The sequence below is a fragment of the Pteropus vampyrus genome, unplaced genomic scaffold (genome assembly GCF_000151845.1).
Source record: "Pteropus vampyrus isolate Shadow unplaced genomic scaffold, Pvam_2.0 Scaffold75, whole genome shotgun sequence".
Taxonomy (NCBI): domain Eukaryota; kingdom Metazoa; phylum Chordata; class Mammalia; order Chiroptera; family Pteropodidae; genus Pteropus; species Pteropus vampyrus.
In genome coordinates, this window is record NW_011888856.1 from 1,591,671 (window position 1) to 1,606,390 (window position 14,720).

Sequence of the window (14,720 nt, forward strand, 5' to 3'; positions counted from 1 at the left end):
TTTTTTTTTTTTTCTTTAAATTCTAAAAAAAGGAATAAAAACCTTTTCTGGGTAGTGGTTTCAGGCCTCGAGAAGAGCATTAAAGTTTTGAATGGTCATTTACTACTTCTAATATCCCTGAAAAAATTTTAGTTGCTTCTTTTAAAGGAAACCTAAGCAGTTACCACTTAGTTACTAAAAATGTAGTCATTTGCAGCTTAGCAGTATAATTTATGTTTGTAGTTAATTAGCCGTCCAAATGGAGTGTAGCCTGCGGTATGCTGATTTCTAATGACTCAGAGGCTGATGATATTTTCAGTTCCTGAGGTTTGAATAACTCAATATTATCTTACTTTGGGATTCACAGGGGTATAATTTTATTGTAAATTAAAAGGAGAAACAAAACACCAGTCCCACAGTTTGAGTTGGACATGTGAAAAGCATTACTTTAAGTTTCCTTCTCAGGGTCAGGTAAAAGCATTTTTTAATGAGAAAAAATATAGACTATTTTCACATAAAAGAGATGTTAAAACAAGTAGAAATAATAAAAGAAGCAGAGCATCAAAAAGAACCAAAACAACAGAGCCAGTCTTAATCCTGGTCTAATCACTTTATGCGATTTATGTATTTTTGAGTCTATATTACCAAGACAGATTTAGAGGAATTTAGATAATGTATTTAAAAGTATGAATATTAAAAAAAAATTATTATGCTTTGGCTTCACACATTCTCTTAGAAAGTTTTGAAAGTAAACCAGTGAAACAGGTCCGTTAAGTACCACCAATTAGTTAAAAACCTGTTTGTTTTCATCACCCCCCCCGCCCCCCATCAAATAGAGAATGGTTAAAATTGGATGTGTCATTTGCAATATACAAGTTTTTTCCATTTTCGATACTAGTGTTTTGGGATTAATGGAATTCTAAGTCTCATTTTGTCATTTAAAAATGTAATTGGGAAGAGTGGCGTATATATGAAACATGAAATTTCCAGAGTTCGTTAAATGAGTTTAATGTGGCTTTTCATTCCACATTTTGCCTTGAGATTTTGCTCTTTCCATAAACAATGTGCTAATGATATTTTGGTTAACACTTAATTGTGTAAAACATTTCTCAGAAAAATCCCGTGTAGCTAAAAGTTATTTTTTGGTGGCCATAGTGATGCCCTTGGGTGAGAAGGGTTAGGTTGTTTTACTTGTCATTACCTCGATTCTTCTGTGTAATTTAAAATAACTGCTAATTAAGTTAGGGATGTGCCCACAGACTTGGGTGGAAAGTTCATTATTTACATAGCCTCAAATTCGAGTTAATATTTGAAGTTCCTTGCCCTTTCTATGCCACCATCATTTCATTTTATTCCTGAAAAAGAAACATAGAGAAACTTTTAAAAAGGAGAGACTTTTAAAATGTTTTATTTCTAGATATAGAAAAAAAATTTAGTATTCTGCTCTTATAAAACTGTGGTATATTTCTTTATTAAAATACTTGTAATTATATAAAAGGACCAAATCATTTCAGTATAGAAGAGTATGAAAAGTTAAAACTCTGAACTTTTTGATGACCTCATTATTCATTTAAATGCCACTTATTTTAGTATAGTGACTTTAACTTGCAAAAAAGTTCACAGTATTGTGTGTTATGTTCAGTACTTAAAGCTTTTTTTATTTCTTCAAAGCAAGAGTTGCAGGAAAATTTAAAGCCAATTTAAAGAGTACATTTTGTTATACACATGGTGTATATTATCTACTGTAATAAAAGTGTTTTTGAACCTCATTTTATGTGTGTAAGTTATATGAGGAATGTATGTTGTAAGCATGAAATTATAGTAATAATTTTTGTATGGCTCATGGATTTTGAAGCTTTTCGTACTCAACTCATTAGCGTAAATCCTGCCAAGCATTTCTGTTACCGGTCGTCAACAGCATCTGTCGGTAGGCACTTTCAAAGATGGAGTTTCCTCATGATTGAGATAGTTGATCATGTTCTCTACTTAGGGCGAAGGAATGGGTATGATATTGAGATAGATTCCCACACATTTGTGCCTTCAGGAAGGAAAAGAGAGCAGTAAGACTTGGGTATTAAATGAAAGTCTGCATTCTATTTGAAATATATCTAGGATAACTAAGTGCCGCTACCTTTGCATACCAGAAACATTTGTCCTTGGTGACTGTGTTGGAAGACGTGGTGTTTAGGGTTGTTTGGCTGCATGTAGCAGACTACAGACTACTCAGATGCGGTGCCTTAAACAAGGCAGAGGTTTCTTTCTTTCCCATGGAAAAGAAGTCCTGGGACGGGCAGAGCAGGGTTGGCTTGGCAGTTCCACTGTCATCAGGGACTCCAGTTCCTTTTCTCCCAGGGTCATCCATTGGTCCAGGATGGCTTCTGGAACTCCTGCCCTCACATCTGCGGCTGAGTCAGCCCCTTAAGGATCTTTTCCTGGAAGCCACACCCTGAGCAGTCTCTGCTCACATCTCGCTGGCCACTCCAAGCTGCAAAAGAGGCTGGGGAATTTAGAGTTTTAGCTTAGCACTTTGTTGCTTAGAATAAAATTGAGCTTCTTTTAGTAAGGAACTAAAGAATGGTTATTGGGTAGACAGTGAGCAGGCTTTTGTACTCTCACTAAGTTATGGAAATCCCTATTCCAGATATAGCAGTCCTGGTGGAACGCCTGATGGAAGTTGTGGGCGGTGGTTCTCTTCAGGAGAGAGCCGATATGTGTGGCATCATCCACGTGCTTTCTGTATTTTCAGTTAACAGTCCTGGGTGTGGGGGATGTTTCCCCTCAGGGTCCCAGGGCGATTTCAACAGTTCCAGGCATTATGTGCAAACACGATTTCCAGGGAAGAAGAGAGAGATTTCTCCTAGTCTCCCCTTTCATTAGGGAGGATTAGCCTTCCCAGAAGCACGCGCCAGCACCCCTCACGCCCAGCCCTTCTTACCTCACATCTGCCAGGATTAAGCCCCGTGCTCACGCCGAAAACAGCAAATGGTCAGGGGAATGAAATCACTGTGTTTGGATTTGACCAATCCAGTGACTTTGCGATGAAGGTGAATGCCTCAGCAGCAGTAGGGCTCTGCCGCATAAAGGAGGGAAGGTGGATGTTAGGTGGGCAGCCAATAGTCTGTTATGTATATGTGTGTGTGTGTGCATGTGTGCGTGTGTGCATATGTACACATTTATATTGCATAAATGTTATTTATGTTTCTTGCTTATTTAGGATCTCTGTCACTTGTTCATGATATCTCGTTATGCACTATAAACATTTGTTAAATTGTGAAATTTTAAGTTGTGAAAATAACACGAGTACGGTGAAAATGATTCAAACAGTACTAAAAAGGTAACCCCAGCTCCTAGTTCCACTAGATTATTTAAAGGTAACCTTTATCAAGAGTTTGTGTGTATAAGAACATTTTCATGTTTATGCAATTGTGTTTACACAAATATTTGTATATTAGACACATTATACTATGTCCTGCTTTTTTAGTTAATAGGAATATTATGGATTTCTTTTCATATTAGTATGTAAAGATAAACAGCACTCTTTTTTACAGCTTTGGGCTTTGAACTACTGCATAGCATGGATATACCATAATTTATTTAACCATTTCCCTATTACTGGAAATGTAGAGATTTAGGTTGTTTTGTTTTTGTTTTTAATAACTACCAATAACAGAGAACCTCTTTGAGCATGTCTCTGTGTTGACTATACCTATCAAAATGTAAAATATACATACCTTGTGACCTAATAATTCTACTCCCAAGGAGTAGAATTACTTGACTTCAAAAGTAATTACCTTCAAATCAACTTATCCTCAAAAGAATTGTACTAATTTGGGCTTCTACCAATAAGTAGCTAAAGAGAGGGCATTGAAATTCCCAATGCTGGTTGGTCAGCTAATATTTTTGGAGAGACAGTTTTTCTTTAAAATATTGTAGAAAGGGAAGACTTAGCATCAAGCTTCTAATTCTGTAATGCATTAATTTTTTCAACTTTTGAGTATGTTTATGGGTTTTTTTTTAAATATGGCACAGATAAACCTTAAAAAACTATATATAGCAGGTTTTACTTTATGATTAAATATTATTTTCTTTTAAATTACAGGTGTTTGGCCCATGACTGAGAAAGAAGATGACTTGAAAGTTTCTGCCTTGGTTTCTTCTAACTTTGATTCCGTGTCTGTAGGTGTATTTGCAGACTTTAAAAGGATTCATGATAGTGACGGGCTCTGATGAATTGGGGTCAAAATATATTGATTTTGAATTCTGGGCCTCCAAGTAGAAATTTTAGGGAGGATAACAACTTTTTAATCTTTGCTATTTTCTAGAAAAACAAACAAACAAACAAACAAACATTTCTAGCCTCTTAGTTTAGTAAGGAGTTCCTTAGGCAGATTTCTGTCTTGCCGCATAAAGGAGGGAAGGTGGATGTTAGGTGGGCAGCCAATAGTCTGTTATGTATATGTGTGTGTGTGCGTGTGTGCATATGTACACATGTACACATTTATATTGCATAAATGTTATTTATGTTTCTTGCTTATTTAGGATCTCTGTCACTTGTTCATGATATCTCGTTATGCACTATAAACATTTGTTAAATTGTGAAATTTTAAGTTGTGAAAATAACATGAGTACGGTGAAAATGATTCAAACAGTACTAAAAAGGTAACCCCAGCTCCTAGTTCCACTAGATTATTTAAAGGTAAACTTTATCAAGAGTTTGTGTGTATAAGAACATTTTCATGTTTATGCAATTGTGTTTACACAAATATTTGTATATTAGACACATTATACTATGTCCTGCTTTTTTAGTTAATAGGAATATTATGGATTTCTTTTCATATTAGTATGTAAAGATAAACAGCACTCTTATTTACAGCTTTGGGCTTTGAACTACTGCATAGCATGGATATACCATAATTTATTTAACCATTTCCCTATTACTAGAAATGTAGAGATTTAGGTTGTTTTGTTTTTGTTTTTAATAACTACCAATAACAGAGAACCTCTTTGAGCATGTCTCTGTGTTGACTATACCTATCAAAATGTAAAATATACATACCTTGTGACCTAATAATTCTACTCCCAAGGAGTAGAATTACTTGACTTCAAAAGTAATTACCTTCAAATCAACTTATCCTCAAAAGAATTGTACTAATTTGGGCTTCTACCAATAAGTAGCTAAAGAGAGGGCATTGAAATTCCCAATGCTGGTTGGTCAGCTAATATTTTTGGAGAGACAGTTTTTCTTTAAAATATTGTAGAAAGGGAAGACTTAGCATCAAGCTTCTAATTCTGTAATGCATTAATTTTTTCAACTTTTGAGTATGTTTATGGGTTTTTTTTTTAAAATATGGCACAGATAAACCTTAAAAAACTATATATAGCAGGTTTTACTTTATGATTAAGTATTATTTTCTTTTAAATTACAGGTGTTTGGCCCATGACTGAGAAAGAAGATGACTTGAAAGTTTCTGCCTTGGTTTCTTCTAACTTTGATTCCGTGTCTGTAGGTGTATTTGCAGACTTTAAAAGGATTCATGATAGTGACGGGCTCTGATGAATTGGGGTCAAAATATATTGATTTTGAATTCTGGGCCTCCAAGTAGAAATTTTAGGGAGGATAACAACTTTTTAATCTTTGCTATTTTCTAGAAAAACAAACAAACAAACAAACAAACATTTCTAGCCTCTTAGTTTAGTAAGGAGTTCCTTAGGCAGATTTCTGTCTTAAAAAGTGGGAGGAGGGAACAGTAGAAGGAGTTCTTGCCATTATTCTAAAGCTACCTTTTTAAAATTTTTAATTTTTTCAGTACTGGAGTATTGAGATAATCATAATCTAGATGAATAACACTGATCCCATAAGATTTGTGTCAAAGGTTCAATGAGGTAATGTTTATGAAAGGCCTACCTCAGAATTTCATAGTTTACAGCCTTTAATACATTATGATGGCTTTAATGGGCAAGGGTTAATTTAAGAGTAAACGATTGGGCCAGGAATTCTTTTTTCCCCCATTTCTACCTATGTAAACCAGGGCAAGATATTTAATTTTCTTAGTCTTAATTTTCTCATCTGTGAAGTGGGAATTATAATAGAATATACTTTGTTGAATTGTTATGATAATTCACCATCACCACCACCACCACCACCACCACCTACATTCCACTACTTGTCTTGTTCACTGTCATATCCTAGTGCCTGTCACATAGGACCTCAATATACATATTTGCTCTATGAATGAATGAACAAAGCTGAGAAACAAGAGGGATGCAAGGGGACTGTCCTTGGTTATGTTACCCCGTTTCCTTGTCTAGTATTCCATATGCACATGTTAGATTGTGATTCGTTAGGTTCCACTGCCTGCTGTTTGGGCAAAATCTATTGTTTATCTATATCTATACCAAAAGTTGATCAATTTAGATAAATGATCAAATTCACTGATTTTACTGTATTTGGAGTTCAGGTCATATAATTTTGTCCGGGAAATGACTTCAGTGTCTAGGTATTAGAGCATGATATAGTAAGTAGTTGTCACAAATTTTCAAAGATTAATCTTAGTTAAATCAACCAATCCAAGTTGTGATAAAAATCACGTTCACATTGCCATAGTAGAGTAAGTTGGGTACACTTAAAAAAATAGGACTATATATGAAAGAAACATTCACCCAGCTGAGTCACATAGTAGAGCCACTGTTTTAAACACTGGCCATTCAGCACACACCATTTCTCACTCTACCTGAAGGGTGTAGTCTGAGTGGAACATTTCTGCTTAGTTAGCTGACAAATGTACCCACATTTTCTTGCCTTGGGAATGATTCTTTTTTTCCTTTGGGCAACTTATATAACTTTTTCTAAGTTCTCTTAAACATAGGCTATTTGGAATGAGGATTTCTCTTTCTGTTCTTTAGCAACTTTTGATCTTTGTAGGAAAAGGCCTTATGTAATAGCACCATATTATAATGTATATTTTCCTGTTGGCAGCCTGGAGTGCTATTTTCTCTTAACTAGGTGTCTCTTTCCAGCTTCATTTCCCTGTCTTACTATTTTTTCCTTCTTAAGAGATTCTTGAGAGTATCATATTCATTCCATTGGAAAACATTAGCCCAATGAATCATGTGGCTATGGTGCTGTGATGTCTTTGTGTAGCCATTTCTCTCTGGCTATGATTTTATTTCCCGAAGGACTACTGTCCTTGAGGTATATAGGCGTTTAGACACAGGATTGAAAAGAGCAGAGAACAGGAGGTATTGGTTCCTTTTCTAGATCTGCAGACAGCTAAATGTAAAACATTTCCTGGATTTTAGGTAATACTAGAGCAAACCTGGCTTAATATTTTATTTCAAGTCATTAATATGAAAGCACCCATCTGAAAAATATATAATTTATATTAGAACAGAGTCTTTTATAGAGGAGACAAGCATTGCTATCCCATCTTCTTGATTGAGAAGTCGGATCATATATAGTTTCCTATGGAGTCATAAATAGAATATGAATCTCTCAGCAATTAATTGTGCTGATTCCCATTACATCATAGCAATCCCCATTGCTTAGAAGTGGCTTAAGTTTTCTTAGTAAAAAAATTCAAATAGGTTAATTTAAAGCACAATGGATCTATTCATTGGTTAGATGGAGATTTTAGGATCTCGATTGTTCCCCAGGAATTCATATAGGTATTATTAGAAAATATGTTACCCCTCAGTCTTTTTCTGTCATAGAGTAAGCAATCTACCATTCTAAAATATGTTACAAGTTATAGGGAAATCTTTGTTCTGAATTCTTTAAGAGGTAGAACCAGGTAACCCAGGCTGATACTCAAAGAGTGAACTAGTTTATGATATGAGCTAGTGAAAAAAAAAAAATCACACTCCTATTTTATTTTCTGGATATAAGGCCACTCGATCTTTATGTCATTAGTTACATGTACTATTTATATATTCATATTATTAATCAGAATAAAACATACCTTTGACAAGTTAAAAATATAAGGGCCTAAAAGAATGGCATAATGTTTATCTGCTAGAAATACAAGGAGGCCTTCTTCTATGTAATATAAAGAATGAGTGAATGGAATTAATTAATTTCAGCATTTAAATACATTTGGCAGTAGTTTGATAATAAAATATGTGACCTTTAATTTTTTTTTAGTGGGGGATAGGTTTTTGAATATTAGCTCATGACTTTCCAGATGAAGTTGTCCAAAAAGCCATATTGACTCTTTTAGTCTGTCAGTAGAGTGATAACTTTTAGAGTTAGCTCCCTGTTTTGGTGGTGAGAAGTATATATTGCACCCGTGTGTGTTTACTCATTGATGTGTAATATTGAAACCATTCTTTCCTTCCTTTCCTTCCAGCAAGCTCCTGATGTTGAAGTGGGAACTGACCTGGTCCCTTCAGTCACAGTGAAGGTATTGTACCATGGTTCTAAACTGTAATGTGCAGACAGTATTATACATGTCATCACATTTGTCACTGTTGTCATCCTATAAATAGATTACCTTCATTGTTTTCTATAAATACAAAACTGATAATTGCATTTATAGCAATATGTATATAATATAAACAATTATTATGACTTATCCTTACCATTATTTAAATGTGTTGTATGATCCAGAGTTTTTTCTAGAAACAAAATTAACATTTTAAATATGCTAAAGGAATTGTGTCACCACCCTAGACCTACTGGTGTCATAATAGACCAGCCAGTTGATTGAAGTATCATATATATATATGATGGGAATTTGATATATATGTATTTTTATACATACGAATTACATGAATGCTAGTAAAATCTTCCATATATGATTATATGTATGTTTGAAAAGAATTCCCAGTCATCTATCTGCTATAATATTAGCATTAAATGGGTGTATTCATAGCAAGAAAATTTTAAATGAGGAAGCCACAAAGTTGAGTAGAGACAAATTGATAGTCCTAAAAAAACTGGAATATGAAGGATGTGGTTTTGGTTAAGATTTTTGGTCCATTATTGTAGAATTTTAGAACTAGAATTCAAATGTAGAACCCTCTTAAGGCTTTTAGATTAAAGTGTGGTAATCAGTCAGCACATTATTAAGCTGAAAATATTTATCACTACCCAGACCTTGAAGCCAGGGAAAGTTGTGGATTTTGGCGATTCACTTAGTCAAAACTTGGACAGGGCTTTATATTTTCTTAGATTATGGGTTGCTGTCCTTGGAGGAGCTTGACAGGGTACCAGGCTTTACCAATTGTGTTCGCTTACACTGGGCCCAGCGGGTGGCCCAAGTGTGGGGATCTTTGGTAGAAGTTGAAGGGAGCCCAATCTTTTAACAGTTTCCTAAGCTAATTTTTTTGGATTCTTGCCACTAGAAACAAGGGTGGTCTTTCCCCAGTCTCCCTCCCCCCTATGCAATCAAAGGCTCTATCTCATTAATACTTCTGAGTCTGGAAACGCATTAGTGGCAAGAAATCAAACACTTAAGGAAAAAAAAATCTGCAAAGTTCCAGGAATGATCTATAGACTTTTGTATGGGGAAACCTTTTTTATATCTACCTACTGATATTGTTCAGATACATACACATAATAATTCAGGAGCACACTATAAATTGCAAAAAAAAAGTCTATGTCTAAACCAGATAACATTGCTCGTGCTAATTTTTCCCCAGCAACTACTTATTGCTCTAAGTAAACACACCTTTCTCTCCCATGCAGTTCTTAGGCTTTCATGTGTAATAGCCACCTCAGAATGATGGCGTGAGACTCCTGGAAAATTCTCCTTCTTTAGTGAATTTACCATATTTGAGAATGACTAAGTCACAACTCTCTTCCTTACGGCCATTATAAGAGCATGGAAAGCATGCAACACACAAAGGTTGCACGACATCAGCTGGACTTACCCAGCAGACACAACGACTTCCTGATTCTGACAGTTTCTATACAAATTTCTGCTATAAATCTCTCCTTATAGCCTTTTATAACAACAGCAGCCAAGATATATAACCATGCAAGTTTCCATCATAATAAATCCCGTTAATTGAGAAAAGTTTTCCATCCGTTGGAAGTGAATGAAGATACGGCTACCTTGAGTATGTGTGCATGATGCATAACCATCTATCCAGGCAACTCGGAGAGAGGTGGCTCATACCTGGCCTTTGGAGTCATATTTATATATCTAGGACAAAAAATTTGGTATTGTATTTCCTAAGGATCATATTTCATTTTGTTAGAAGTGGAAAATAGCATGGAAAATTCTTGTATTAATGTTTTATATTTTCCCTTAATATTCTATAATTATTTTTCTCTTAAAATATGAGGTTTATGATCTAGCCAAGTCTTTAACTCTTTTTTTGGCTCAAACACAGCTCTTCTTTGTTACTGTAGCTATTTTCGTCACACCTCCCCTTGATTCACTTTTGAAAGTGCCTAGCCCATTGTTGGGGTTCAGTAAACCCGTGTATGAGAGCTGTCATGATCGTGCATCTAAACCAAATGCAGACACGTCTTGTGACAACGTAAAATTGTGCGATCTTTGTCTAACAACGCATTGTTATGCCAGGCAGAGTCAGAATGTCTGCTCTCTTACAGACAGCTCATTACTACTTTAAGGATTTTTAATTTTCACTTTTAAAACTAAGTTTTCAACTCTCTTGCACATATTGGCTTGATAGTGTTAGCTGTTTATTTAGCTTCTCCGAAGCTCTGTTTTTCAACTGTGAAATGGGGATTCTTTTTCATTTACAGAATTGTTTTGAGGCTTGACCACAGCTGATTAAGAGTGTGGGCTTTGGATTCTGTCAGACAGAGGTTAACTTGTGGTTCTTCTTCCACTTATAAACAGAGTGGACCTGAGCAAATTATTTAGCCTCTCTGAGCCACAGTTTTCTATAAAATGGTATATAGTAATAGTAGCTGTTTCGCCATAATGTACATATTAAATGAGATAATACACATAAACAATTTATTAGCATGATTCTATGAATATAGAAAGCTGCTAATGGCTATTATCATTAATATTATTAATTTAATTTAAAAATATATGTATAGACTGGCATTATTAATGGAAAATTATTTAAACTGTGTTCTGTTTATTTAGTGGACTAGCTATTTGAAAGATGCTGTCTATAGTGCATACATAGTTTCTTATTCCCATAATTAGCATCAGGGTTTTACTAAAAAGGTATTATGTTATTTATAATGGTCAGACATCATTAAGGAAGCTTTGTTGGTGGTGTGCAGAGCCCCCATCATGTAATCCCAGAGCTTATAAAGTAAAAACTGAGGATTAATTTTTCATTTGCTGTGTTTATTATTTATTTGCATCAATAGTTGTCTTTTAAAAATTTTTCTTTGCAAGTAAAAAATTCTTTTTATTTATTTCTAAGTTTTACAGAATGCCCGCATCATTTAAAATTAATACAAGACATTTACCGAATAATTATACGTATATGTTTGTGGGCCAGTTGTATATTTCTGTCTATTGTTTCTATATAATATGTATGTACATTTATAATTAAGGAATAGGTGACACATGCGTTTTACTTAAGAGAAAATTCAAAACGACTTTTCTTATAAATGAGTATGCCCTTGCGGTATATCAGTTAATAATGAAATGTATCTGTCTCATATACTAGAGTCCGGTAACTAGACTGAACTCTTCCATCGCCAAGGTGCCAGATAGAAGAGTTTCTTAACATAGATATTGCCCAGGAGGTATAAAAAAATTACCAATGCTCAGGTCTACTGTGATAAGTCCGGCTTACCACCAAGGCTGGGACTTTTAGGAGACAAAATCCAAAGAGAGAACTTGTCCAAAGGAAGCCAGATCATTAAGCTTTTTCTATGACAACCTGAAGGTGATGCCCCTTATCTCTGACCCAATAAAGATCATTGGGCCTGATGGTTTCCACAGGGGGAGTGAGAGAAGTCCTGACCTTCTCTACCTGCCCCCACCCTGCTTCCCAGGTGGACTGTTACTGCAGAGTTCTCAATTATTGATTCTAATTGGAGTGGGAAAGTTTTCTCAGCATCATCTAGCAAGAGCGCAAGTTTGGAAATGCAGCCGGCTTAGATATGCAGCAGTGAATATTGCCATTCTTTGATATTTTCTTAATTAGTTATGTCAGATATTTTAGAAAGAAATTTGGATGAAGATGTAGTGCTGTGATATGTATCTAGACTAGGAAATAGCTACCTAATAAGGAAATCTTTAGAGAATAATTAATTTGGACAAAAGATAATGTACTGATCCTATATAAGATAAATAATGATGATCCCATATCTATACATGAAAAGAGGAATGAACACATATTAAAATATTTCGTGATGTAATTATCAGCCATTGAGGGCAGATTTTTTTTTTTTGCTTTTAATAGAAAATGTTTTAATTAAAAAATTTTAATTTAGTTAAAACTTAAAAAAAATTTTAGTAGTTAACATACAATGTTGTATTAGTTTCAGGTGTATACATGGTGATTAGACATTTGTATAACTTATTAAGTGATCACCCTGATAAAGATAGAACATTTTTAATAGCTTTATTAAGATATAATTCACATCACATATCATATAATTTACTCATTTAAAGTGTGTAATTCAGTGATTTTTAGTATGTTTGCAGAGTTATGGAACCATCACCACAATTTAATTTCAGAACATTTTCTTCCCCTCTAAAAACAGCCCCATACCCATTAGTTGTCACTTCCTGTTCCCTTCCCCTCTCCCACTCCCCACCCCCATGCTCACAACTCCCATCCCTCAGCAACTATAAATCTATTTTCTGTCGTTATAGATTTGCTTAATCTGGACATTTTCATGTAAATGGAATAATATATGTGGTTCTTTGTGACTAGCTTCTTTTTACTTAGCATCATGTTTGTAAGGTTTACCCATGTTGTTGTGTGTATCAGTACTACATTTCTTTTTATTACTGAAGAGTATTTTGTTATATGGATATATCGTATTTTGTTCGTACATCAGTTGATGGATATTTGAGTAGTTTCTATTTTCGACTGTTGTTAATAATACTAGTTTGAACATTTATGTACAAGTTTTTGTACATATGAATATGTTCATATGTTTTCATGTCTCTTGGCATAGAATTGTGAGATCGTATGGTAAATTTACGTTTTAATTTTTAAAGAAACTGTCAAACTGTGGCTGTACCATTTTACATTCCCATCAGCAATATTTGAGGGTTCTGATTTCTCCACATTCTTGCTAATACCAATTTTTGTCTGTCCTTTTGATTATAGCATTTTAGTAGATGTGTAATAGTATCTTATTGTGGTTTTCATTTGTATTTCGTAGTGATTGAGATATTGAGCATTTTTTCATGTGCCTTGTGGTCATTCCTATATCGTCTTTGGAGAAAAGTCTTTTCAATTTCTTTGCCCAGCCCCTAAGTGGGTAGGACATTTTAATCTACTGCCTATGTTACATGTTATGTTTTGTGGCTACTCATTTTTTTCTTAGATGATGTTTCCTAGTTATTCACTAGTGATTTTTCAAGTAGTTATGATATTTTATCAATTTAGATAAAATGTAGTTTTCTGTTAATAACAATTTTTATTTCTTCAGGTCACACTGCAGAATCGAGTGGCATTGCAAAAAGCCAAATTATCAGTCTATGTGCAACCACCTTTAGTACTGACTTGTGATCAATTCACCTTTGAATTTATGGGTAAGTGTTTTATTTTGGCTTAAAGTCTATCCTGGTGTGAAGTTTTTTGTTTTTTTTTAATTAAAAATTTTTTTTATTAATGTGTTTATTTTATGGCTATATTTGTTGTGTGAATCGCAAGATGGTATATTTCTGAAATCAGTGTTTATGTTTTTTGCTTATATATCAAGCATGGACATTCAATGAATGGTTGTTGAGGCTGAAGTAATTACAGATTTCCAAGTGCTTTCCTTAACTCGATGGACCTGTAATTGTAGTTAAATACTATAATTTGGAAGGCTTTTTTTATTGGTATTTCTCTAGTGAGCTATTTATTGAATCAGTAGTATTTGAAGAAAGAATATTGACTTTGGAAACTGGCCTGAGTTTGAATCCTGGCCCTGACACTCACTCTATGTGTAACCTTGGGCAAACTACTTTGCTAATTACTTGGAGCCTTAGTTTTTTTTTTTTTTAATCTGCAGCAAGGGGATAATGATATCTTTCTTGTAGGGCTGTTTTGAGGATTTAATAAAAACATGAATCTATGTAAGATATCTGTAATAATGCCTAAAATAGTAGGTCTTAAATGGCAATTCTTAGTAAGAATTCTTTGTGTAGAATCTCTTCTACCCTACTACTTACATCTAAATTATCATTAGTCCTGTTAAATGGTTTCTGAATTATCTTTCAAGTCTTTTTCTTTCTTTGTTTACTGCTGCTGTCCAGCTGGGGATCCTCTGTTTTATTCATGATGTCAAAAATTTCTCTCTCATTTTTGCCTTTGTATAACCAACTCTTACCCTGGCAAATAGTGGGAACTCAATAAATATTGATTGAATGAGTGAAATAATGGTCGAATGGTCGAAGTAACCTTGTAGGTGACATCCAACATTGGGTTTTCACTTTATTTTCTAATTTTTTTCACAATACTTCCAATTTGTCTTTCTAAAACACATTCTGAACAATTCATGTTTCCAGTTAAAACTCTCTTTACGGCTCTCTAATGTAGGTTGAAGGTGAAATATATGAATATAAAAGGCTATGCACATAAAAGGCTATGCACAGTCTGTTATGGTTATAGTTATATCCATATGCAATCCCACCCCC

The 14,720-nt window shown here is 34.3% G+C and overlaps 1 protein-coding gene across 1 annotated transcript in view; it reads left to right on the forward strand.

The window, feature by feature from the left end:
- BBS9 (Bardet-Biedl syndrome 9) overlaps positions 1-14,720 on the forward strand; it is a 396,362-nt gene that overhangs the window by 155,662 nt on the left and 225,980 nt on the right. Inside the window, exons 10-12 of the mRNA XM_011362511.2 lie at positions 4,079-4,155; positions 8,325-8,378; positions 13,529-13,631. Coding sequence (XP_011360813.1) covers positions 4,079-4,155; positions 8,325-8,378; positions 13,529-13,631 — 234 coding nt within the window. The remainder of the gene's footprint in view (positions 1-4,078; positions 4,156-8,324; positions 8,379-13,528; positions 13,632-14,720) is intronic.